General features: G+C 44.3%; 1 protein-coding gene across 2 annotated transcripts; it reads right to left on the bottom strand.

Annotated features, from left to right (window-relative positions):
- Positions 1-6019: 6019 nt before the first annotated feature.
- LOC115111613 (transcriptional activator MN1-like) lies at positions 6020-27367 on the bottom strand. 2 transcript variants are annotated; one of them, XM_029637851.2, is made up of 3 exons: positions 22697-27367; positions 16733-16803; positions 7663-7701 (listed from the first exon to the last, which is right to left on the bottom strand). In XM_029637851.2, the coding sequence occupies exons 1-2, from the start codon at positions 26289-26291 to the stop codon at positions 16748-16750; spliced, it is 3651 nt and encodes a 1216-aa protein (XP_029493711.2). In that variant the 5' UTR covers positions 26292-27367; the 3' UTR covers positions 7663-7701; positions 16733-16747. The 2 variants fall into 2 exon arrangements, with proteins under 2 accessions (XP_029493710.2, XP_029493711.2); XM_029637850.2 differs by lacking the exon at positions 16733-16803 and having other exon boundaries at positions 6020-7701.
- Positions 27368-27910: the final 543 nt, after the last annotated feature.

The following is a 27910-nucleotide window of genomic DNA, read 5'->3' on the forward strand; positions in this document are numbered from 1 at the left end:
TAGACCTAGGGTTCAACAACAAATACACAATAAATATAGACCTAGGGTTCAACAACAAATAGACAATACATATAGACCTAGGGTTCAACAACAAATAGACAATACATATAGACCTAGGGTTCAACAACAAATACACAATACATATAGACCTAGGGTTCAACAACAAATAGACAATACATATAGACCTAGGGTTCAACAACAAATACACAATACATATAGACCTAGGGTTCAACAACAAATAGACAATACATATAGACCTAGGGTTCAACAACAAATACACAATAAATATAGACCTAGGGTTCAACAACAAATACACAATACATATAGACCTAGGGTTCAACAACAAATAGACAATACATATAGACCTAGGGTTCAACAACAAATAGACAATACATATAGACCTAGGGTTCAACAACAAATACACAATAAATATAGACCTAGGGTTCAACAACAAATACACAATACATATAGACCTAGGGTTCAACAACAAATACACAATACATATAGACCTAGGGTTCAACAACAAATACACAATACATATAGACCTAGGGTTCAACAACAAATAGACAATACATAGAGACCTAGGGTTCAACAACAAATACACAATACATATAGACCTAGGGTTCAACAACAAATAGACAATACATATAGACCTAGGGTTCAACAACAAATACACAATACATATAGACCTAGGGTTCAACAACAAATACACAATACATATAGACCTAGGGTTCAACAACAAATAGACAATACATATAGACCCAGGGTTCAACAACAAATAGACAATACATAGAGACCTAGGGTTCAACAACAAATACACAATACATATAGACCTAGGGTCCAACAACAAATAGACAATACATATAGACCTAGGGTTCAACAACAAATAGACAATACATATAGACCTAGGGTTCAACAACAAATAGACAATACATAGAGACCTAGGGTTCAACAACAAATAGACAATACATAGAGACCTAGGGTTCAACAACAAATAGACAATACATAGAGACCTAGGGTTCAACAACAAATAGACAATACATAGAGACCTAGGGTTCAACAACAAATAGACAATACATAGAGACCTAGGGTTCAACAACAAATAGACAATACATATAGACCTAGGGTTCAACAACAAATACACAATACATATAGACCTATGGTTCAACAACAAATACACAATACATATAGACCTAGGGTTCAACAACAAATAGACAATACATATAGACCTAGGGTTCAACAACAAATAGACAATACATAGAGACCTAGGGTTTCAAGCTTTGGTTGAGGTCAAATGTGAATCTTCAAGTTAATAATTCATATGTTGGATTCACGTCTCCCTCTCAAACTTTTAATCTCAACTGCAATCCAAGTCATTTTGTTGGTCTATTAGATGAAGCACAGTGATAACACATTAAGTTGTTGTATACGTACAAAATGTCTGACATTGAATTGCCATTTGAACTGTGTTGTGCTTGTGGACGGTTGAAAGCGCTGCGATAGCACATTTAGATGACAACTAAATCAAAATCTGTCATTGTTTTTCCAGTCGAATTTGGTTATGCTTTTAGATGGTTGAAAGCATAGTGATAACACATTGGGAATTGAACACACTTCTGGCTGTCTTTTTGAGGGGGTGAATAAAGTTTGAAATAGGTTCAGAACTTTTGTGAAACAGCACAGTAAAAAGTATATGGCAAATAGAAATCAAACTGGATGGACATCAGAAATCGATGGGAGAGGTTGAAGTTAGAGGAAGGAGAGGACTAAAAACAAACAAAATATAACCATTGTATATAGTATGTATAAGCTGGAAGTAGAAACCTAAGTGTTGTTGTTCATTAGTTTACTCCAATTAGGGGAGGGGTGGTAGGATTAGTGAAAAATAATAAAGGAAAACACATTTGTATTTATGTGTGTATGTATCTGTGTATGTGTGTGTGTACAGTGGGGCAAAAACGTATTTAGTCAGCCACCAATTGTGCAAGTTCTCCCACTTAAAAAGATGAGAGAGGCCTGTAATTTTCATCATAGGTCCACTTCAACTATGACAGACAAAATGAGAAAAAAAAAAACCGAAAATCACATTGTAGGATTTTTATGAATTTATTTGCAAATTATGGTGGAAAATAAGTATTTGGTCAATAACAAAAGTTTATCTCAATACTTTGTTATATACCCTTTGTTGGCAATGACAGAGGTCAAACGTTTTCTGTAAGTCTTCAAAAGGTTTTCACACACTGTTGCTGGGATTTTGGCCCATTCCTCCATGCAGATCTCCTCTAGAGCAGTGATGTTTTGGGGCTGTTGCTGGGCAACACGGACTTTCAACTCACTCCAAAGATTTTCTATGGGGTTGAGATCTGGAGACTGGCTAGGCCACTCCAGGACCTTGAAATGCTTCTTACGAAGCCACTTCTTCGTTGCCCGGGTGGTGTGTTTGGGATCATTCTCATGCTGAAAGACCCAGCCACGTTTCATCTTCAATGCCCTTGCTGAAGGAAGGAGGTTTTCACTCAAAATATCACGATACGTGGCCCCATTAATTCTTTCCTTTACACGGAGCAGTGGTCCTAGTCCCTTTGCAGAAAAACAGCCCTAAAGCATGATGTTTCCACTCCCATGCTTCGCAGTAGGTATGGTGTTCTTTGGTTGCAACTCAGCATTCTTTGTCCTCCATAGACAACGAGTTGAGTTTTCATCTGACCATATGACATTCTCCCAATCTTCTTCTGGATCATCCAAATGCTCTCTAGCAAACTTCAGACGGGCCTGGACATGTACTGGCTTAAGCAGGGGGACACGTCTGGCACTGCAGGATTTGAGTCCCTGGCGGCGTAGTGTGTTACTGATGGTAGGCTTTGTTACTTTGGTCCCAGCTCTCTGCAGGTCATTCACTAGGTTCTGGGATAATTGCTCACCGTTCTTGTGATCATTTTGACCCCACAGGGTGAGATCTTGCGTGGAGCCCCAGATCGAGGGAGATTATCAGTGGTCTTTTATGTCTTCCATTTCCTAATAATTGCTCCCACAGTTGATTTCTTCAAACCAAGCTGCTTACCTATTGCAGATTCAGTCTTCCCAGCCTGGTGTAGGTCTACAATTTTGTTTCTGGTGTCCTTTGACAGCTCTTTGGTCTTGGCCATAGTAGAGTTTGGAGTGTGACTGTTTGAGGTTGTGGACAGGTGTCTTTTATACTGATAACAAGTTCAAACAGGTGCCATTAATACAGGTAAGGAGTGGAGGACAGAGGATCCTCTTAAAGAAGAAGTTACAGGTCTGTGAGAGCCAGAAATCTTGCTTGTTTGTAAGTGACCAAATACTTATTTTCCACCATAATTTGCAAATAAATTCATTAACAATCCTACAATGTGATTTTCAGGAATTTTTTTTCTCATTTTGTCTGTCATAGTTGAAGTGTACCTATGATGAAAATTACAGGCCTCTCTCATCTTTTTAAATGGGAGAACTTGCACAATTGGTGGCTGACTAAATACTTTTTTGCCCCACTGTATATATATATATATATATACAGTGGGGAGAACAAGTATTTGATACACTGCCAATTTTGCAAGTTTTCCCACTTACAAAGCATGTAGAGGTCTGTAATTTTGATCATAGGTACACTTCAACTGTGAGAGACGGAATCTAAAACAAAAATCCAGATAAGCACATTGTATGATTTTTAAGTGATTCATTTGCATTTTATTGCATGACATAATTATTTGATACATCAGAAAAGTAGAACTTAATATTTGGTACAGAAACCTTTGTTTGCAATTACAGAGATCATACGTTTACTGTAGTTCTTGACCGGTTTTGCACACACTGCAGCAGGGATTTTGGCCCACTCCTCCATACAGACCTTCTCCAGATCGTTCAGGTTTCGGGACTGTCGCTGGGCAATACGGACTTTCAGCTCCCTCCAAAGATTTTCTATTGGGTTCAGGTCTGGAGACTGGCTAGGCCACACCAGGACCATGAGATGCTTCTTACGGAGCTACTCCTTAGTTGCCCTGGCTGTGTGTTTCGGGTCGTTGTCATGCTGGAAGACCCATCCACGACCCATCTTCAATGCTCTTACTGAGGGAAGGAGGTTGTTGGCCAAGATCTCGCGATACATGGCCCCATCCATCCTCCCCTCAATACAGTGCAGTCATCCTGTCCCCTTTGCAGAAAAGCATCCCCAAAGAATGATGTTTCAACCTCCATGCTTCACGGTTGGGATGGTTTTCTTGGGGTTGTACTTTTTCTTCCTCCAAACACGGCGAGTGGAGTTCAGACCAAAAAGCTCTATTTTTGTCTCATCAAACCACATGACCTCCTCCCATTCCTCCTCTGGATCATCTAGATGGTCATTGGCAAACTTCAAACGGGCCTGGACATGCGCTGGCTTGAGCAGGCAGACATTGCGTGTTCCTGCAGGATTTTAATCCATGACGGCATAGTATGTTACTAATGTTTTTTTTTGTTGAGACTGTGGTCCCAGCTCTCTTCAGGTCATTGACCAGGTCCTGCTGTGTAGTTCTGGGCTGATCCCTCACCTTCCTCATGATCATTGATGCCCCACGAGTTGAGATCCTGCATGGAGCCCCAGACCGAGGGGGATTGACCTTCACCTTGAACTTCTTCCATTTTCTAGTAATTGTGCCAACAGTTGTCGCCTTCTCTCCATGCTGCTTGCCTATTGTCCTGTAGCCCATCCCAGCCTTGTGCAGGTCTACAATTTTATCCCTGATGTCCTTACACAGCTCTCCGGTCTTGGCCATTGTGGAGAGGTTGGAGTCTGTTTGATTGAGTGTGTGGACTGGTGTCTTTTATACAGGAAACCAGTTCAAACAGGTGCAGTTAATACAGGTAATGAGTGGAAAACAGGAGGGATTCCTAAAGAAAAACTAACAGGTCTGTGAGATCATACAATGTGATTTTCTGGATTTTTGTTTTAGATTCCGTCTCTCACAGTTGAAGTGTACCTATGATAAAAATTACAGACCTCTACATGCTTTGTAAGTAGGAAAACCTGCAAAATCGGCAGTGTATCAAATACTTGTTCTCCCCACTGTATATACAGTATATACATATATATATATATATATATATATATATATATATATATATATATAATCTGCTATGATAAAGCTGATCTATCACCTACAATATATACATATATATATTTATATTATACAATTATTTATATATATTTTAAATCTCGTTGATCAAATCTCAACCAAATATTACCCATTGAAATTATGTGGTGTGCCCAATGGGCTATTTGTGTTCTATGTGCAGAGAGTGTGTTGGTGTACATGTGTGCATTCTTTCCAGTACAGAAGCTCTACAAGGCTGATACAGTGTTGTGTGTATGTGTGTTGTGTGGCAGGCAGGCATGCAATGGCGGGATGCAGGCTGATCACCAGCCCTGCTAGACAGCATTGATGTCTACACCTCGGAGGTGGCCCAAGGGGGAGCTATTGATTACCATTAAGCATCCATGCAGATGACCCATAAAGGGCAGGTGAGTGAGAGGGGGAGAAAAGCAGATGGGGGTGGAGTCCGAGAACAGAAGGAGGAGAAAGAGGGAGGGTGAGTCAGGCAATGAGGTGGACCTATAGAACATGCAGAGGAGAGGGAGAAAGACACTGAAGTAGTACTGTAGGCTAAATCATTATTTGGCTTGATCGTAACTACCACCTTCCGATAAAAAATACTATATAATATCTTTCTGCCAGTTTACTTTGTTGTTTTCTGCTGCTATACTAGTCCTCCCGAAACAAACTTGTCACAATGAATATCCCTGTGTAATACAGTGTATGAGATATCTTCTGAGTAGAGCGATATTTCCATTATTCAATTATTTTAAGTCATAAATTGTGACTTTATTGATATGACTGATAAATATAAGGGAAGGGAAAGATAATACCTAGTCAGCTGCACAACTGAACACATTCAACCAAAATGTGTCTTCCACATTTAACCCAACCCCTCTGCACAACATTAATAAAAACAAGCAATCATCAAATTCACCATTAACGTCATATTTATTGTTATTTAGTTACTCAATAAAACATATACAGATATATACAATATGCAGGAAAACAGACGACTGCACTTTACATATTATTAAAAAAAGAAAACAAAAAAGAAACTCAGTTCGCACGTTGCCGTCACAGTCCTCCATCTATTGTTTCAGAAATTCAAATCCAACAGAAGCTTTATTTAAAGATTACAAGATTGCCTAACACACAGCAAATGTTCTCTTATGTTACATGTGCAATACCAATATTTTTTTTTCCATTTCCCTTATTAAATTGTTCTTTGACATCCCCTACTATTTCCACTGGCTGTATTGAATACCTGTGTTGGAGCCCAAGCTCAATACAAGAGGAAGGAAGTGACAGAGAGGAATATGTATAAAGAAATCCCTTTTTGCTGATACCTTTTCCAACCCAAAAACAAACAATTTATCTCTCCATCTCCCTCCCCCTGCATCAGGGTTCAGGTCAGTTCTATTGAACCAGGATTTTGATTTGATTTGAGGAGGGTAGCCTGCTGAGGCTGTGAGGTATGGTGTCTCAAAGGGCCAAAATCTCATCAGCTTCCTGTGTCTCTGGCTGACAATGGGCTTCCCAGGCCTGAGGTTTGGTTGGAGGGGAGAGGTCCTGGTGACAGGGCTGCTCTCCTCCCTCTATACACCTGAGAGCCATGGGAGGGAGGAAGGGCTGGTTCACACATCCTCCATATTCTGGCTGACAAAGACCACCAGAGTCCCTCAACGGGTCAGTATGGGTCAGGGTGGCTCTGCCAGACCGAGGCCTGGGCTCAGTGATCTATACGCTAGTCTGGGGGCAGGCATAGTGGGTAGTACCATCTCCAGGCCACAGAGAGAACCATGGCTAGGGGGTAAAGGTACAGGGGACAGCTCTAGTGGTGAGGATGATCACAAAGGTCCTAAATATTATGAGGCTATTTTTATTTAGAGAATATAACCAAACAGAGATTCAACACTGGTATTCCAATACAGCCAAGGTCATTTTTGTCTTGTTGTTTCTTCAGTTTTAGTTTTTTCTTTTCCTCCATTGACATTTCTCCTTTTTTCTTAAAAATAAAATAAAATAAAAATAGATTGATTTGTGGTTTTCCAGATGTGGTCACCACTGACTAGAGCCCAAGCTGTATAGTCCAGCGCTGCATGAGTGAGTGTGTATCCAAGATTGTTTTTGTGTGTGAGTGTGTATGCGAGCATGAGTGTGTATGTGCGAGCATGAGTGTGTATGTGTTGATGTGTGTGTACAAGTGTGTATGGGTGTGTATATGTCTTTCTCTCCCTGAACAGGCGAGAGCCGATGCAGTGGCCTCATCATCAACACCTTTATGTCGTCATCATCATTGCTGTCTTCATAGTTGTCATCTGCCACTGACTCTGACTCTCCCTCCCTCCCTCCCTCTCTCCCTCCATCCGATGTTCCCTCCATCTCCTGGCCTGGTTGTGTTCAGGTCAGGGCCGCCACAAAGGTCCCAAAGCGGTTGGAGATGTCGGAGTGCAGGGAGCGCCAGGAGGAGACGGGCCCCCTCGGCCCTTACTGTCCCCGAGCTCATCTGTGCAGTGGACGGACAGGCACTGCAGGTGGCTCCCCCCATTGCCCCCTACGGGCCCCTGGGCCCCCACCCCTACTCCAGCCTTATTCTGAGACAGCTCCGACTCTGCACAGGAGAAACAAACAGAGAGAGAAGAGAGGGTTAGTGAGTTGGCCCACACTGAGGAACACAGATTTAGCATCAACAACCAAAATAAACATACTTGGTTAATATGTAGATCACATTAGAATTAATCATGAAAGCCCCTTTATAAATGAAATAATAATTCTCACAACCCACTCACTAATTCTCACAACAACCCCCCCCCTTTCCCACTCCTCATACTGCTGGCTGGAAAAGGACACTGCTCTAAACCCATGCCCCACCTTCTCCTTGCCTGTGGTAACCACACAAACACACACAAATTCAGTCCTGGTCCCCCGTGCAAATGTGGAGCGCTCCTCAGTTACCTCTGGTCGTGAGGTCAGAGGGCTGACCTCTAACCCTACTTGACCCAATTTACTGGTATAATGACCCTGCTGCGGTATCGACCCCACGTCACCATGGTGTCAAAGCCCACATTAAATGGCCGCACCAAGCTTACGGAAAATCCATACATAGGTTTATCCAAGGTCGTACAAAAATCACCCGTGCGATTCTAGAGGAACATGGGGAACGCTGACTGTAGAGATGTATAACCCATCCTCCAAGTCAAATCGCTTGTGCCGTATAAGAACAAATGAACGAGAGCAAGATTGACGAGGACAGAACGTGCTAGGCTAAACTATACATAAAAGCAATGGTGTCACGTGTCATCTGCCATGATATAGCATACTGAGAGAGAGAGAGAGAGAGAGAGAGAGAGAGAGAGAGAGGAGAGACGGAGAAGAAGAAAAAAGAAGAGAGAGTGTAGGTAGTCAGACTTTTACTCTCACAGGTTTCAGAAAGCCCTTTTGGTGACTGCAACATTGCATCATTTGTTTAGGGTCTGCCTCCAAGCACGCTCTGAGCATTAAATAAAGAGTGTGTGAACATGGTGGGATACCTGCTGTAAAAATCTATCAGGTTATTCCCATCTGTCCTTAGCACTCAAAACACTGTTCTGCTGTGTTCCTCAGCCACCCCTGTTATGTTACTACTGCAACGACAAAGACGTTTGTCTGAGGCCTTTGAGTGGGAGCGTAGCTGTAGAGACAGACAGGCTCTAAACAGCTCAGACATGCTGAGGTTCAGGCGCCAGAGACTGGAGAGACTATGATACACACTCTGCTCTGGGCACAGTGCCTGAACATCACACCACCACTACTCCACAGATCAGCCCACCTCACTGTTCAACAAAGACAGAATGGAAGGAGAGAGAGAAGAGAAAAAATATGACCTCTCTGTGTCACACTCTCTTTTTAGCTATTCTCTCTCTTCCTAATTACTTTTTTGTTTCTCTCGCTCTCTGTATATATTTCTCCCTCACTTTGCTTCCACGGAGCAGCTATGACGTAATGTTAACAACACACAGCCTGAGAAGCAAGTCCAGGGCAGGACAGAGTGGCAAAGAGGGCAGGTAAGGAGGCAGGGTGGACAGGCTAGGGCCTGGAAGGCAGGGAGGCAGTGAGGCAGGGTGGACAGGCTAGGGCCTGGAAGGCAGGGAGGCAGGGTGGACAGGCTAGGGCCTGGAAGGCAGTGAGGCAGGGTGGACAGGCTAGGGCCTGGAAGGCAGGGAGGCAGGGTGGACAGGCTAGGGCCGGGAAGGCAGGGAGGCAGTGAGGCAGGGTGGACAGGCTAGGGCCGGGAAGGCAGGGAGGCAGGGTGGACAGGCTAGGGCCTGGAAGGCAGGGAGGCAGGGTGGACAGGCTAGGGCCAGGAAGGCAGGGAGGCAGGGTGGACAGGCTAGGGCCTGGAAGGCAGGGAGGCAGGGTGGACAGGCTAGGGCCTGGAAGGCAGGGAGGCAGGGTGGACAGGCTAGGGCCTGGAAGGCAGGGAGGCAGGGTGGACAGGCTAGGGCCGGGAAGGCAGGGAGGCAGGGTGGACAGGCTAGGGCCTGGAAGGCAGGGAGGCAGGGTGGACAGGCTAGGGCCTGGAAGGCAGGGAGGCAGGGTGGACAGGCTAGGGCCGGGAAGGCAGGGAGGCAGGGTGGACAGGCTAGGGCCTGGAAGGCAGGGAGGCAGGGTGGACAGGCTATGGCCTGGAAGGCAGGGAGGCAGGGTGGACAGGCTAGGGCCTGGAAGGCAGGGAGGCAGGGTGGACAGGCTAGGGCCGGGAAGGCAGGGAGGCAGTGAGGCAGCCTTGCCCCCCAGCATGTCTGGACCGTGACCACTGGAATGGAAAAGCGGAGGGATTTGGTAAAAGGTCAGGCAGCCAAGCTCCCGCATCTCTCTCCCTCCTCCTCCCCACAAATCACCCAGGGACTCAGGAGACTGAGTGGAGCGACGGTGGGGGAGAGAGGAAGGCAGCAGGGAGAGGTATGGGGATTAGTGGTGATTGTGGCAAGGGCCGGCGTTTGCCAGAGGGCCCTGCCATACACCACTGAACGGACGACAATCACACTGGGTGAGCCTGGACCACAACTCCTCCTCCCTGTGCTTCCTCCTACCACCCCCCCCACCCCCCACCCCCCCCCCCCGACAGCCCCCGCCGACAGCCCATGGTAGCTGGGCACAGCAGGGTCCACACCGGCCCGGATAGGCATCCAAGCGTTCCCCTGGCTCTTTGTTGATACACAGCAATCTGACAACACAACCACAAAACACACCGCCAACCACCGCCACTGCCAAATCCACACCACCTCTCAGCTGCCGCTACACACACACACACACACAGTCTGCGTGGTCCCAAAACAGACAGACATGGCCCCCAGCCTCATACATGCAAGGACAAGGACTGTAAACATCAAAGCAAGTGCACAGCTTACACATACTCGATCCACACACACACACACACTGTCATCCACTCCCACTGTCCCAGAGCCATGCTCAGATGTGAGCTCACGTGACAACGTTACTGACATTTATCAAAATAAAAACATCCGCATTACCAGTGATTACCTTCTATTTCACATAAAGAATCCTTTACCATGTAGTGATTGTCCACCAATTTACTACTTTAAAAATATATGCTTTTATAATCAAAACACTGTGCCTCTCAAATGGTGTTATTAAAAGCAGAAAAATAGTGCTCTTTATAATATTTATTGAAAAATGATAAAGCTCTCCAGTTCAGGAGTAAGCCAGGTAATTGACCAGACCGTACTATTACAATACAAATGGCATTAGAGTATCTGTGGATATTTCTAGTTAATACCCTGGGAGCCGAGAGAGATGAGATTTTGGTGGAAAATCGACACGCTACACTTAAATATGAAGCATTATCCATGGCAGCGTACTTGTTGAAACAGCGGTGTGAAATGTTACATCACACAGAACTAAATCCCAAATCACTGTGACATTTTACAAGCTGTGGAATCTTGCTTTCAATAAAAACGTACAGGTATCTTGTTAAGGCTGTTCAACGACTCACATTATATTGCCAAGCAGCATACTGTTCATATCCACAGTAATATCTCAAGGATAGGCTATTCATCTCGGAGAATGAGTGTTTAGCTTCAACACACAGGGGGGAATACGTAATAAAGAAGAAAACAATAATACCCCAACCAACTAAGCTGAACCGCAAATACAGTTACATCCCTAACCATATTACATCAGACAAGATTACCATGGCAATTTAAATGCTCAATTTGATATGATACACCTCTATTTCTCACCTGTTTCTAAAATTGATGTAATTCTGTGTGATTTACAGTGGGACTCCTCCACGTAGGCTTGTAGAGCCGTCTCACAGACACACAGACACAGCTAGTGATGATTTACACAACAATGCTTTCCACTAGTGTCATGAAGAGAACATGCACAGCACAGCACACCGCTCAGTTTGTGTTTCTCTGTCTGGCTGACACCAATGTTTCGCAGCACTGACGGCCTGACGCTAGCACACATGTCGTATCAGCAGTTCTCCACGTCTATAAACAACACTGGGAAGTTTCCTTAATGAACAAAAAATAAATATAATATTCTCTGTATCGAAATATAATTGTCAAGGTCAACAAATGATTCAATTTTATTGTAAATTGATGAAGATAACGGTCATTATTATGTTTTAAATGTATTTCAAAATGAAGTATTATGATAGCTAAATATGTATTATGTGCCCGCCTTTGTGTAGGGTGCATTGAAGTAAATACGAGAATACACTGTGTGTGTGTGTGTGTGTGTGTGTGTGTGTGTGTGTGTGTGTGTGTGTGTGTGTGTGTGTGTGTGTGTGTGTGTGTGTGCGCCTTGGCGTTCACTGGCCTCGCTTTCGGAGCCGAAGGGTTCCGGCCGTCCCATGCGGTAGCCCTCTGCCCTTTCTGTCCCAAACTATACTTCCATGACGACACTTCACCTTTAACCCCTTGCTCTCCAGGGCTCGACCCCATCCTCACTGAACACAAACCAGCCCAATCAGCCTCTGCACTCTCTGACAAAAACACCCAGAGGCCTCTGCTCCTATGACAGTGAGTGAATTCAGGTCAGATTCCTTTAGCATAACAACTAACACTAAAGCCATGAGAGAACATTCTATGTCCGGGAGCACAATGCACACATCACAATGCATAGATACAACGTCTGGTTTTCGACAATGTGAGGAGTAATGGTAAAAAAAGAAATGCCTAATTTCCACTACAACAAGGCTTAGTTTGGACGTTTAGGTATTTTAACACTTTTCCTGAAGGTTTACAGTGCCTAAGAGCAGGACCTGTGCTCCGGAACCTCAGGTACTAGCTACTGCGCTAAGCAGATCACCCAGCTGAGTAATGACAATGAGACTGTTATGTGACCGCTTAAAGTCAGAATGACAAAAAACACCAAATAATTTGTCCTACGTTCTCTGCTTCCAACTAGGTGTGTGAGTGTCTACAGGAATCCCTGTTCGAGAAATAAGAGGACAACCGCAGGTATCTGATGGTGGCCTGGGGGTTGGTGATTGGGGTGGGGGAGTATGGCATGGGAGGCTTTCTACAACCCCCCACCACCACCACCACATGGTGACCTTTCCCTCAGAGTAGGGAGGATATGGAGAGGAGGGGTTACATTTCACAAGCGAGGGCACAGGGGTTATTTTGGATTGAATTTCCTCTCTGTTCCCTGGCAACAAGAAGGACAAAAACTTGCCCAGGCAGGCAGACCTTGGCTCGGTCTCTCCTCCTCAGCCATTCTCTAGTACACACACAACTCCCCCTTAGGCCGCAAGACGCGCTTAGGAAACTAGACACAAATGGGAACACGGGAAGTGATTTAGTACCCCCTGCATAAATCAAAACCATGTCCAGGACCTGTCATCCATGTCATCCAAGTAGGTGACATATTGATCTACGTCTCGCTCTCTATTTTGTTTCAGCCTGTCACTACACACTCTGTTTATGTATATTTGGCCATTTGGAAACACCAACCACTCATGACAATAGTGGGAATTTAGGGATTATGAGCATCTGTTAGGGAGGGGCTGGGAGAGGGGATGCTGGGGGTTATCGAGGCTGACCTGCTCAGCCCCACAACACTTAACATGCAATCTTTATTTCAAGCTAGTCCTCAGTTGAAGAAGTTAGGTTGCCAATTTACAGAAAGTTACATTTTATTTTCACATATCATTCTTTTCATGTGATAGAAATGGTTTACAACTTGAAATCAAATGACTAATTAGAATTGACTGAAATAATAATTGTCCTTTGAATAAAGAAATACATTTACCCTTGATTGAAGAAAATAATGATATTTACTTAGAAATTAACATAATATGATCTTCAAAATCATAAGCACCAGTTGCACAAAAAAGATGTCAAATGTAAAAAAAATTCAATTTTCAACTAAGCAACAAACCTTAAAAGAGTGCAATCAAAATGTCTATAATTATCGAGGTAAAAGCAGTGGTGTAAACTAACTAAGTAAAAATACTAAGTAAAGTACTACTTAAGCAGTTTTTTTGGGGTATCTATACTATATTTATACTATATTTTTGATAACTTTTACTTTTATTCCACTACATTCCTAAAGAAAATAGTATGTACTTTTTACTCCCATACATTTTCCCTGACACTCAAAAGTACTGGTTACATTTCGAATACTCAGGCAGGACAGCAATATGGTCCAATTCATATAGCATGTTGTCATCCCTACTGCCTCTTATCTGGTGGACTCACTAAACACAAATACTGCGTTCGCAAATTATGCCGTTTGGTTTGCTTAAAATAAGGAATTTGATGTATAGTATTTACTCACAGAACGGGACCGCCGAGCGCTGAAGCGCGAGGTGCGTAAAAATGATCAGTCTTCAGTTGCAACACTCAACTATCGAGTTCCAAATTGCCTCTGGAAGTGATGTCAGCACAAGAACAGTTAGTCGGGAGCTTCATGAAATGTGTTTCCATGGCCGAGCAGCCGCACACAAGCCAGAGATCAGCATGCGCAATGCCAAACGTCGGCTGGAGTGCTGTAAAGCTCACCGCCATTGGACTCTGGAGCAGTGGAAACGTGTTCTCTGGAGTGATGAGTCATGCTTCACCATCTGGCAGTGCGACGGACGAATCTGGGTTTGGCGGATGCCAGTAGAATACATAATGCCAACTGTAAAGTTTGGTGGAGGAGGAATAATGGTCTGGGGCTGTTTTTCATGGTTCAGGATAGGCCCCTTAGTTCCAATGAAGGGAAATTTTAACGCTATAGCATACAATGACATTCTAGACAATTCTGTGATTCCAACTTTGTGGCAACAGTTTGGGGAAGGCCCTTTCCTGTTTCAGCATGACAATGCCCCCGTGTAAAAAGCGAGATCCATACAGAAATGGTTTGTCGAGATTGGTGTGGAAGAACTTGACTGGCCTGCAGAGCCCTGACCTCAACCCCATCGAACACCTTTGGGATGAATTGGAATGCCGACTGCGAGCCAGGCCTAATTGCCCAACATCAGTGCCCGACCTCACTAATGCTTTTGTGGTTGAATGGAAGCAAGTCCCCACTGCAATGTTCCAACATCTAGTGGAATGCCTTCCCAGAAGAGTTGAGGCTATTATAGCAGCAAAGGGTGGACCAACTCCATATTAATGCCCATGATTTTGGAATGAGATGTTTGATGAGCAGGTGTCCACATCATTTTGGTCATGTAGTGTATCTTTACTTTTACTCAAGTATGACAATTGAGTACCTTTTCCACCCCCACCCCTGGTTTAAAAGTATAGTTCTGTGTGGTATAATGACAGTATTAAGCCTTAGTCCCTCAAACTCAGCTCTGGACCTCAAAGCCAGACTCCAAACAGACTCCAATCAGACTCCAAACTATTGTTTCTAACATCTGAATGTCTAATGTCTGACCTGGAAAATATAAAGAGTCCAGGAGAATGGAACTGGGTAGATAAGGAAATATTTATTTTCTCTCTTTCTCGCTTTAAAATTATGCAAATGACAGCCATTAACATCCTGCTTGCCTCAACAGTGAAACCTCAGATGTTCCCAGAAAAAACAGAAACTTCTTTCCATCTTTGCTCGCTTTTGCTATCACTCCATCAGTCTCTCCTCCTCTCTCCCAGGAGAAACGGCTATCACTCCATCAGTCTCTCCTCCTCTCTCCCAGGAGAAACGGCTATCACTCCATCAGTCTCTCCTCCTCTCTCCCAGGAGAAACGGCTATCACTCTATCAGTCTCTCCTCCTCTTTCCCAGGAGAAACAGCTCTGGTGTCATAACTCATTTGTCAATTTGTCAATACAAATTAAAGACGCCTGACGACTACCTGTATGCCAAATAGCAAAACTGCTGCTGGCGGCATGACAACACCTCCACACACACTAACACACACACACACACACACACACACACACACACACACACACACACACACACACACACACACACACTAACACACAGACACACATACACTGACACACACACACACACACACACACACACACACTGACACAGACACTAACACACACACTGACACAGACACACACTGACACAGACACACACTAACACACACACACTGACACAGACACACACACTAACACACATAAACTGACACACACATACCCCTCCATTCTACGCGCTATCCAAGGAGAATATTCACCACACGCACGCTGAGACAAGTTTGAGTTCATTTCAGTGCTCTTCCCCAGGGAAAGCAAAATACCGGATGAGCTGCTATTTTGAAGAATCAGAAATCCAGCGAGCAAAATGACTGACACCTTTGTTTACACTTTCCTCTCTACACCAGTAAGAAATACGTTTTTTAACACGGCTCCTTTGACTGTCAGTGGTTGTAAATGTCTTGCAAAGCAAAGGCCTCAGCATACAGTGGATACACACATACACACAATCATCTAGAAACAACATTTTCAAACTAGATTTCACACACTCCAAACTACAGGCAAAAAATATGAAAAGTATTGTTCTAAGCTGCAGTGTCTATAAGACAGAAGACTACACAGCTAAACTATGCTGCTACTGCGCTTGCCTGGCACTCAGATGGACCAGTATTATAAGTGCTAGCAGCTCATGGAAAAATTGCAATGGTTTTGTTTTCATCGCATGCCATCAGTACTGATTACTACAAATCTATTGGGTTTTACTGTGGATTACTACAACCTAGTAGGGGTTGTCCTTCACTGACGTAGAGCTAAAATAAGTTGTGGTGAACCCGGACATAACTAGTCAGATACTTTAACCATACTGTGATGAATTCTCAGAGCTGGAGCTGAGAGTAGTGTGAGAACCAGCACAAGAGTTTATTCCAGCATACAAGACACCTGAGAAAAGAGTTTATTCCAGCATACAAGACACCTGAGAAAAGGTCTGAAACCACAAGCCTGTGATCCAAGTCTGCATAAATCAGACATGATGTTAACAGCTAAAAACCCCACACTGTTAACTTTCCATATTCTCATCTCTCTCACATACACACACTCACACAAACACACACACACACTCACACAAACACATACACACACAAACACACACTCACACACACACACTCACACAAACACACACTCACACAAACACATACACACACTCACACAAACACACACACACACTCACACAAACACACACACACACTCACACAAACACACACACACTTACATGGTAAAAGCAGTCCTAATGCCCTCTGATTCTTGCTGATAGTGTAGGAATTGTGTGATATTCTTTCAACCCTAGGGATTCATCCACAAAGGAAGACAGAAATTACTTTGCGAAGAGACAGAGGAAGAATAAACACATATTCCAAAAAAAGGTAGAAAGATCCAACTTTACATTTCTCAAAGTCTGCACTTTCCTGATATTTACAGCTAACTGTTATATGATCCTCACATAAGAAAGTCTAACACCTCATTTTTCTTCATTATCTGTCAATAACCATGTCAACTGACAGGAGGTTCCACAGGATGAATTGGCACTTTTGGCAACAATATTACCAGGACTAAATTCTGTGATTATGAGAACTATTATTATTACTGCAGTATGAGAAAGTGCAGAAAGTGCTGCACTGTCTGGCCGTGTGTTGTTGAGGAAGTCAATACGGAACACCTTGTAATGATGAATCTGGAACACGGACATCCCCAAGCTGTTTTCTCTTCATTCAACCAAATGTCAATCACATCTTTAAGAAATCACATCTTTAAGAAAGGAAATACAGGAAATGAAAATGAGTCGTGTGATTTGAGAGTTGTCCACGGAGTGAAATGTCAATAGACCAACAGAGATGGGAAAGTGGGGTGGTCTTTTAGGAATATTCCCCTTTCTTCCCAGGTCGCTTTAGGGGGCATGTCAATACGCCTGTTCTTTTTTATGCTTAGACACCCCTGATCAGGGTGTCTAAGCATGACAAGTCCCCTCTCTACCCACTGCTCTCCTACCTGCCAACAGCAAGCTGGAGCATCCTCAACCACAACTAGAACAGTGACTGTGTTTCGTGGGAGACCATGTTCATTCAGAGGAGAGATCCTCACACTGTATGTACAAAGTGATAACACACCGTAAATAACAAAACCAACACAACTTTCACTGTGTGGTCAAAACGGAAGCAGAAACTCTCTAAATAAAAATACAACCAACTGAATCATTTCCTAGGGCGACAAGTTGCCTGTTATCAAGAGTGTGCATGTCTTTCAAAACAAACCGTCAGGTCCTGGCTATGATATAAGGAGCAGAGAGGGAGAGAGGGTGAGGGAAAAAGACAGATGAAAAAGAGGAGGGGGAAATGTATTCACTCATCACTTTGGTGAAAATTCAGCCAAGTTCCTTCACTTCACGGACAACGGGCATCTTTAGTTAAAGCAGGGTCTAAAGGCCCCATGCCTACAGCAGACATTACTGTGTCTTAGTGACTAGCTTTGGCTGCTTGGTATCACACAGATCGGATACGCTATGGATGGGTCCGATTGGGGCCGTTACTGCAGAACATATCACTTTGTAAATAACCACAGTGGGACCTCATACAGGAAAAGCTGAGACACACTGTGTGAACAGACATCAACACATAAAATACAACAAACACATTTTTGTTCATTTTGTTCTTTAACAGTATCATAATTAACCAATAAGGCACGAGGAGGTGTGGTATATGGCCAATATACCACGGCTAAGGGCTGTTCTTCTGCACAACGCAACGCAGAGTGCCTGTATATAGCCCTTAGCCGTGGTATATTGGCCATATTCCACAAACCCCCAAGACGCCTTGTTGCTATTATAAACTGGTTACCAACGTAATTAGAGCAGAAGAGACACCAGGGCTAAGGGCTGTGTCCAGGCACTCTGCGTTGTGCATAAGAACATCCCTTAGCCATGGTATATTGGTCATATACCACACCTCCTCGGGCCTTATTGCTTAATTATCCCATAGAAGCTACTATAGAATGACCTGTACAATGCATTAATTGCATTATCAAATTCCATATTCCTATGAGGCACTTGTGGCACCAAGCTCTGGCCTGAAAACATCACCTATACATCCACAGGCTCTATTACCAATATACCTGATAATACAGTCTGTTCTGTGATCTCCAACTCCTGCACTGGCTGAGACCTATAGTCACAGAGCCCCAAACACCACAGGTCCTTTCCTCCCAGTGGCACTACCACTAGTATCCCTGCTAGACACAAGGAGGCTTATTACCAAATGTCACTGCAACCATCCCCCTCCCCAAATAAACACAGGCCCATAACCCACCTGTCTCAATTGGGAGGTTAAACTCAACTTCCTGTAAAAACACTGAGTGCAGCCTATAAAGCGCCCAATTAACACAATTACTCAGGACTCTCACTATTAAAGGCCCAGTGCAGTAAAAAGGGTTTTCCTTTGTTTTATGTGATATTGTACAACAGCTGATGAAACTAACACTGTAAAAATGTGATCAGTCTTTTTTCCTGATAATTGAAAATACAATGTACACATGACCTTTTAATCAGCAGGTTTCCATGAGCGGGAGTTTCGGCTTTCCATGGTGACATCACCATTAAGTAAATTGGTTAATAGACCAATAACAAACGGAGTTCCAAACCTCTCTGCCCAATAACAGCTAGTTTTCAGTTTCCCCATTTCCAGACAGTGCTAGTAAAATTATTGCTTGAGAAATAGTTTTTATCTAAAAAGCTATATTTGCCAATTTAAATGGAAATCTACAACAGTAAGGTACTTAATTATAACCCAGAAATAATTTGATATTGATCTAAAAACGGCTGCACTGGGCCTTTAAAGCTGCTCCCAGGATGTCAGGACCTATGCAGACCCCCACCCCATCCCTAGCTTCAGGACACTGTGATGGGAGATAGGACAGAGGCATGAGGACAGATACCAGGAGAGAGGGTTGCCAAAACATTAAACTAAATTAATGTGATACACCCCTGGTGCACAACACCTAAAATGATCAACTCCGAGGGTGACATGGAAAAATTATCAAAATGCATGGAAAAAATGTTTTACTTCAATACAAATGATCCATATGATCAAGACCGTGCTGCTTAGCTAAATGTGCTGTGTATTCAATCAAAACGTGTGATCTGAAAACGTTTTAATTGATTAGCCACATCATACGGGAATAAAAAGGTAGCGTGATCAAATTCTGATGTAAAAAATATATATACAAATTGTTCTATTTCTAAATTGTAGACCAGCTATCATTAGCATTAAAACAGTATTAGTATTATTATTACTATTACATGCTAACTATAATTGATCTTGTGAATAGTAGGAATACTGATAACCTTGATATCTAACAAGACAATTTAAAAAGAAAAAGAAAACTACATAACTATGTTAAACTTTCACTGTAACTTAGCAATAGGGCAGAATCCAGGCACAGGCAATGACCATGTTAGGGTTCACCTGTTAACCAGCTGGTAGACTTGCAACAAGACATTAGAAACAAAACAAATAGTCTCCACGACTTGCAAAAACAGACAAATGCCTACATTCATCAATATTTTTATTCCACTTCCACACAGCTCAACTTCAAAGTTCCATGAAATCTTTAAAATATGACTTTTAGAATTCAGGGATTTAGCATTTTGCAAGAGAATATGTCAAATCATTTCATAACTGTTCATTGATTGTGCCTAGGTGTAATATTTAGGTTAATACATAAATGCAACTAAAACCATAAGGCGTTATTTATGTTTATCTGAAACTTATGGTTTCATTTGACTGCAGAGACATTTGCGCGTCTCTGAAACACATCCAATCTTAAAATCAAGCAACACACCTTAACCCTTTTTCATCTTTTCCGTCTGCAGCACTCAAATGAGAAACTGTCAAGAGACATGGTTTGTGCTAACTAGCTATCGATTTCGCCCAAGCGACATACGTTTCATGCTTGCAGGGAGGGGAATTGGAGAGGGGAAAATTTGCGGAGATAGGTGAGGAGAGACGGGAGAGAATAAATACTTTAACAAAATCGAGATGGCCGCTGTTGCTGTGCATTTTCTGTAGAATAGCCTACGTGCGCCTATCTAAGACATATGGGTCTTGAAAAAAAATGGACAGAGGGAGAATGTGGCCGGTCTGGTTGACCTCTGTCTCCTAAACAATGCGCCTTGATCACAGATTCCGTGCATGGAGCCCCCTCCCCTCTCTGCTCCCACAGTTAAGTCAGAACAAAGGGATATTGAATAAATATGCGCTGGGGGCTACCTATTCACGTGAGAAAAAGCGTTTTGGTGGCTTGTCTCTGGCCGTGGCGATTTAATTATGCGTGTTTCACTGCTACCCCGCCGCCTTTTGCAGCACTGACTGACTTACAATTTCTATTTATCTATAGCTTTTGTAATGTCCCATACAAAAAGTGGCCTAACAAAATACATCAAGACACAAGAGGACATGCACCAGAAATATTGAATTAATAACTTTAATTTAAATATGAAGTAGGCTTACGTTTGTTCTTTGATTAATGGATTGGTGGAGCAGTCAACTAAAAGTCACTTCAGCACTGAATTAAATTGAATGTGCTTGTTGTAGCTATAGCCTAGTCTCAATATAAACAATATAGGAAATAATCATGGGAAATAATAATAACCATAAGCATTAGTCCCACATTTTCTTTAATTACCTGTTTATGAACTAAAACGAACCAGAAGACTTAGGTATGACCGGTAATGTATAGACAGTAGAAAATGATTTGTGTTGTTTAATGTCAAAAGATGATTGACAGCCGTTTTCAAACCGCTGACGTAAAATGTAAAGCGCCAGCCAGCGTTTCTAATCACACTATACCAATTTCAACAAGCACTTAAAATTATACAACAGTGTCGTGGTGTAGGACACTAAATACATTTGTTTTTCAATTATTTACAGAAATAACCATTTGTATACCGTGAACAATCATTTTTTTCCTAAACCAATGCAGGCAGAAAAACTGTCTGGCAATAAAATAGAACCCAAACTTTTAAACAAATTACAAAAACTGAATTAGACTTGCATTCTTCTTATTATTCTTACTCTTATAATTCTTACTGTTATTATTATCATTGTCTAATAGTATTACCATTTTAAATGTAAATCTTTCCATTCGAGGACACATCATATTTAGGAAACACAAAGTTAATAAATAAAAGCTTAAGATACTCTTGTTTATAGTCATTTCACTTCCCTTCCCTTCTCAATATGGACTAATCTAAAATCAATCCAGTCTCCAATCACGTATTTCATCCCGTAGTAATAACAAAAACAAACAGTTATGTATGGAGGGGAAACCTGCCGTTAAAACGCATCTCCTCAGAAACCTATTCATCTTGTCAGTGTAGTTGTTCACTCTGAAAACGCAGATAAAGAACCACAGGAAATGTTGACTTTTCTCGGGCTGTTATTTTGAAGTCCCTCTACAAGAGAAGAATCCATTACAAGCACCAAATAATAAGTTAAGGATGACTTAGAACAACAAATCTAACTACAAGTCAATGTTTTTAAATGTTCCTGGTTAGTGCTAGGTATTTCATTTATAATCGTTAAATAGCCTGTTGTCCAATCCCTTGTGTAAAAACGATTACAAGTCAGAAATGAATTATTTATGTTTCTACATGTAAAACTCGATTCGAGTAAATACCTGATTTATATTTTTCAATGGAATATGTGAAACATAGAACATGGAGATTTTTGCCTCTCAGAGTCCACAAGACTCGAAGTTACGGAACAACCCTCCACGCTGTCTACAGTGCTTAGGCTATACTCAAAGGCGGCAGTGCAAGAAGAGAGCCTGCTTGTCTCCAATTCAACTCATGCAAGTTAAAATACTAATCTTATCATATATCATCTTGTAGCCTCCTATATAATGATATTGTCCACACCACAATATTGTATTGACTTGAGATAATCATATCCTCAGAAACAGATTTCCAAATAACTGCAGACATAGGCTACAAGCACAAAGGAAGTCCTTCGTGACTTATTCTAGAGTTTAAATAATTTTTTACTCATCTGAGAGGCAAAACAACACTATGTGCTGATAAGTTGATTGACTGCCATAAAAGTGTGTGTGTGTGTGGACAGTAATAAGACACTAATAGTCAGATAGTAAAACAATGTGGCAAATATTATCATAGAGCATATTGAATTACCTTCTTTGCTGTTATTCTGGCTCTTAGTCTTTTCCCAGGGTGCCAGGGCCTTGTCATCCTCTGGCCCATCCATCATGGCCTTGTCGCTGGGCACATACCAGGTGGCGTGCTGCTCTGCCATTAGAGTGTCAAGGTCAATAGTGCCCATTGAGCCCTTCCCAGCATCCGGGCTGCAGCTCGCCAGCTCATTGTCTTCGTTCTGTGAGGGACAGTCACCACTCTTTTTACCATTCTTCATGGCCAGGGGCTGGTCCTCTGAGATGCTGAACTGCTGCCGCTGCAGCTGGATCTGGGCCTGCAGTATCTCCAGAGGGTGGATGTCGTCCTGGCCAGAGGTGCTGGATGGGGTGCGTACCTGCTCCATCCCAGGTGTGCCTGGGTGACCGACTCCGTTTCCCACCGTGCCCCCACCAGCACTCAGTCCATAGCTGTCGGGTGTCGAGGTAGTGTGATTGGTAAGGCCCTGCAATACTAGGGGCTTCTGCCCATTCATCAGGCCATGTTCCCCCCTCTGCAGCTTGGGTGAGACGGTGATGTGCGGACTGCGGTTGGGCTTGGTGACAGGAGCACCTCCTGCATCTGAGCTAGAGGACACCTCATCCTCATTGACGTAGTGGGTGCTGACATCGTCAGGAAGGTCCACGTGCGGTGAGCTACTGTTAGATTTGGTGACACTCTGAATGCCACTGTCCAGAGAAGACATCAGGTCTGTCTGGTCCCCCAGCATCTGGTCATCTCCCTTTCCCCAGGAGGGGGACGGGAGGGGTTTCTCATGGGGCGTACCCCCACCCCTCTCCCCAACGCCAGCTGAAGGGGGTTGCTGGCCTGGACTTACAACAGGGTTTCCGCTGTCAGAGGAAAAAAAGATCCCAGGGCTCACATGCCCGCTGTCCCTTTTTCTCCTCCCTCTCCCTCTCCCGTTCCCTGTTGCTGCTTTCCCCTCACTGCATGGGGTAGCGTCCATGTTGTAATTTGGGGAGAGGGCACTGGCTTCCCCCTGCAGCGTCTGGTTTTGACCTGCAGGCTTTATGTTGCTATTCCCAGTGCCAGGCATCTGGCTGTTCTGGGAAGTGCCGCTCTGAAAATACTCAGGACCAGCACTGCCAGTCCCGTTAACTGTGCTGCTATTAATGTCCTGCTCCGTCTGACTCAGTTTTCGCTTGCCCTCATTTTGGTTCTTCTTGTTGAATGTTACGTTTAGGTTGGGGGCCCCTAGGCTAGCTATCATGTTCTGGCAGGCTGTGGAAAGGGCTGCCAGGCAGCTCTGCCCGAAAACATTGTCTTTAGTGCTGGTTTTGCTAAAGTTCCCCAGGGAGAGTGCCCCAAGCTTACTGACAGAGGACCGCTGGCCTGGGGGGAACTCAGATGGAGTAGGGTAGCTCCCTGGTGAGGTGTTCACCCCCTGGGGATTGCTATGTGGTGGCCCTTGACGGTTTGTCCCTCCGTAAGGAAACGTTGGTTGAGCTCCCATGGATGGCCCGGCGGGGAAGTCAGCTGGCCGCCTATCTGATGGTGCGTTGGGGTGTCCTACTCCAGCTCCGGGGGACTGCATCTGGGAGAGGTTGCCCATGTTGTTGCCAAACTGGGGGTGCATACGAGGGGAGTGGAGCGCCTGTACATGCCCATCTCCAGGTATCCTCATTGGCTCCTGCATGCCCATCCCATTCATGCCCGGCCTGAACATCATACCAGCTCCGTTCTGCTGCAGCCCCATGTCGTGGGCCCCAGCCTCCCCGCCCGTTCCCCCCATACGCCGTGACATGATCTCTCCTGGTAGGTGGGACCCGGGGAACCAGTTCTCCTGAGTTATATGAGGGTTCTGACCCTCAAAGTTTGGCATCCTGCCTCCATTCTCCCTGTCAAAGTTGGGCTGAGGCATGCTCCCCACTGGGCCTCCAAGAACCATGGGGCCCGGAGGCACGTCGCCGTGGTGACCTAGCTGCTGCAGGCTGGGCTGCCTCATCCTCTGCTGCTGGTTCCGAGAAGCCATCTGCTTGATCATCATGGCCGCGTTCTGCCGCTGTTGCAGAGACTGCTGCTCAGGCCCGGCATGCTGGAGTGGACCCGGGGGGAAACCGTCTGTTACAGGTGGGGTGAACTCACCAGGAAGGCCAGGGTAGGCCGAGGGAGAGAGATGGTTCTCCATGCCCTGCGCATTGTGCATGCCACTGCCCCACGTGCCACAATTCTCCCCTCCCTGTGCGTTAGGGAACTCAAATCTGGGCCTTTTTGCCATGTTCATATAAGGACTGTCAAAGTGTTGCAGCCTCTGATTCGGAGGCTGTTGGGCGGGAGGAGGGGGAGCCGGCTGTTGCATATTAAACATGGGGTCCCCATAGGGGTGCTGGCCCCTATTTTCCAGTCTGTGAATAGGATACTCAAACTGGTTGTGTTGGCCAGGCATCATGACGCCACCATCCAGCATGTTGGTGTTGGTGGAGCCCGACTCAGACTGGGGAGGCCGGGGGAGGCCTGGGGGGCATGAGTTCTGTCGTGCTATCAAACCAGCCTGCTGCTGCTGCTGCTGCATGAGAGTGTGTCTGGCACTGACCCCCGGGTCCATCCCCACTGGCATCTTACGGCCATTCCCAAAGCGCTCAAAAAACACTCCATGCTGTGGGGGAGGCTGAGGCTGCTGGGGCTGTGGGGGAGGCTGCTGGTGCCCTTTGGAGATGCCCTGTATACCCGGTGTCCGAGCCATGGCAGGGTTTCCAGGGAAACTGCCACCAGCCACCGGCCTTCCTGGCCCAAAGTGGGGCAGCTGAGAGTCTGATTCTGATGGAGAAAATACAGGTACGTCAAAATGTCCAGTTGGGGGATCGCTGGGGAAATTATACTCTAATCCCTCCACAGCACCCTGATTGGGCATCCGTCGAGGCTCCAGACCATGGGTCTCCGAGGAGGAAGAGGAAGAGGAGGGCAGACCATGGAAGGATGCTGCACGGTTAGGTGACTGGTCCAAGGGTAGACAGGGGGCAGGGACAGCGTGGTTGCCGCTTGGGGGGCCGTGGTGCTGGAACTCAGGCATGTTACTGGATCTTTGCTGCTGTTGCTGCTGCTGCTGGGAGAAGCTGTCCCCTGCCTGGCCCTCAGCAAGGGGGTCAAACCCCTCTCCAAAGCCCTGCTGAGGCCCCATGCCGTTGTTGTTGTAGCCCATCAGCCTGCCACCATGCAGGCAGGATGAGGCTGGGTCTGGGCCTCCAAAGTTCCCACTGAAATGAGGATGGTGTTGATGAGGGTGAGACTGGTGGCCATGCGGATGGCCTTGGTGAGGTTGCTGGTTGTTAAAAAATCCATGCATTGGTCCTTGCTGCTGCTGTTGCTGCTGGAGTCCACTGCCTGCATGCATGTCTGAGTGGCCCCTGGGATGAAAGCCACCATACTGCTCACCGTTCATGTTCATATTGAGCCCAAGCATCGGAGGCTCGTTCAGAGGGCCCATGCCCGGCTCCACTGCACCAGGCGGGCCTCCTGCATGAAAGCCAGGGCTTTTGTAATGGGAGCTCATGTTCAGTCTTGGCTGGTTTATGTTTCTCTCTGACTGGCCAGGGTTTCTGCTATTAATCTGAGAACCAAACTGCTCCAGCCCAAACATACTTCCCCGCTATCAATCCCGCATGACAGCCAGCTCAGCTGGCATAGGCAGTCTATCGTTAGCCTCAGTTTTCCTTCCTCTCCACACAAAAAAAAGAGGACAAAAACGAAAAGAGATGAGAAATGCCTCAATAGACCAGATGGGCTATTTTGATATCTTAAAAAGTTCTGATTTAAAAATTAGACAATGGATCTTAAATCTATTCACTCACCCAATGAGTACTCATTGTGTTTTCCAAAATCCAATTTGCACCTAAAGTGTTGCGAGGAAAATAAAAGGGAGAGAACACTACACGTATGTCCAACGAAGCACGTACATAGGCTACAAGTCTGTCCTTGCTCGTTCCCGTGTATTTCTACAGGCGTTTGGTTTCCATTAGTTTACAAATAATACAAAATATATTTCACTTGCAATGTGACTTCGATATAATATCATATTCCAACATTTCTGAGCACATTTCTTCTTTGCAAACTTGATCAAACCCGTTATCTAATTTATGACAGAGATCACAAGGCGTATAAACATTTAAATAAACACATAACAATTTTCTTCGTCAACTTCATTACTCCAGCTGTTGTGAAATGTCATAGGACGCACAGTTTGGAGTGTCCTTTCAAGATCCCTTTCTTGAGAAATCCACCGGCAACCTGCACAAGTACAATTCTAATTGGTCGTTGTTGTAAAATCAAAAGAAACAATTTCCCACCGTTCTGGGTGAAATGTCTTATAACTGCACTATTAACAATTCTACCATTTCAAGTCTGAGACAAAGTCCGGAGGGAAAATACAGCCCAGTCAGGAGGCTATCAGGAAAGTCGCTTTTGCGCCACCGTGTCCCCGAGCTTCCGACACGCACTACTCGCGGCTTGACAACATAGTCCAACTGGTCCTGGTCATGTGCCCTCCAAGCACGCATAAGGCGCGGAACCTCTATTGGCTCTTTCCCTCACTCTCTCACACTATATAACGCACTCCTTCTGCTCCTGACTCTGGTTTGGTCTATTCCAGCTGGGAGCGATTCACAGATAGATCACACTCTTGTCCGGCGCTTGGCGCTGTGTGAGATCAACGCGTTCAGGGAACCAGCAACAAGTTTTGCATTCCGCAACCAATTCCATCCACGAGGACCTAGCCAATCGGAGGCTGCGGAGTGCCAGTGCAGAGGGAGGGTCCATCTTTTAAGGTGGTCCAAGATGTGGATGAACGAGAGAGTAACGTTAGTGTATTGAAAGAGCACTCTTCTCCCCAACTAAAGTGTATTCGAGTCTATGCCAGGTGTGTTACTTGCTTCATTGTATTTTAAATGGTCTATGGCCATTTTTGCTTTTTGCTTTTTATTTGAGATCAATCTATTTATTTGTTATAGAGCACATACAAATCTGAATGAATAAACGCCTTTATGTTAGTATATTATGTTATTTGAATAAACGCCTTTATGTTAGTATATTATGTTATTTGAATAAACGCCTTTATGTTAGTATATTATGTTATTTGAATAAACGCCTTTATGTTAGTATATTATGTTATTTGAATAAACGCCTTTATGTTAGTATATTATGTTATTTGAATTAACGCCTTTATGTTAGTATATTATGTTATTTTTTTGATAGAAATGGAAA

Source organism: Oncorhynchus nerka, linkage group LG27, assembly GCF_034236695.1.
Source record: "Oncorhynchus nerka isolate Pitt River linkage group LG27, Oner_Uvic_2.0, whole genome shotgun sequence".
NCBI classification, from domain to species: Eukaryota; Metazoa; Chordata; class Actinopteri; order Salmoniformes; family Salmonidae; genus Oncorhynchus; species Oncorhynchus nerka.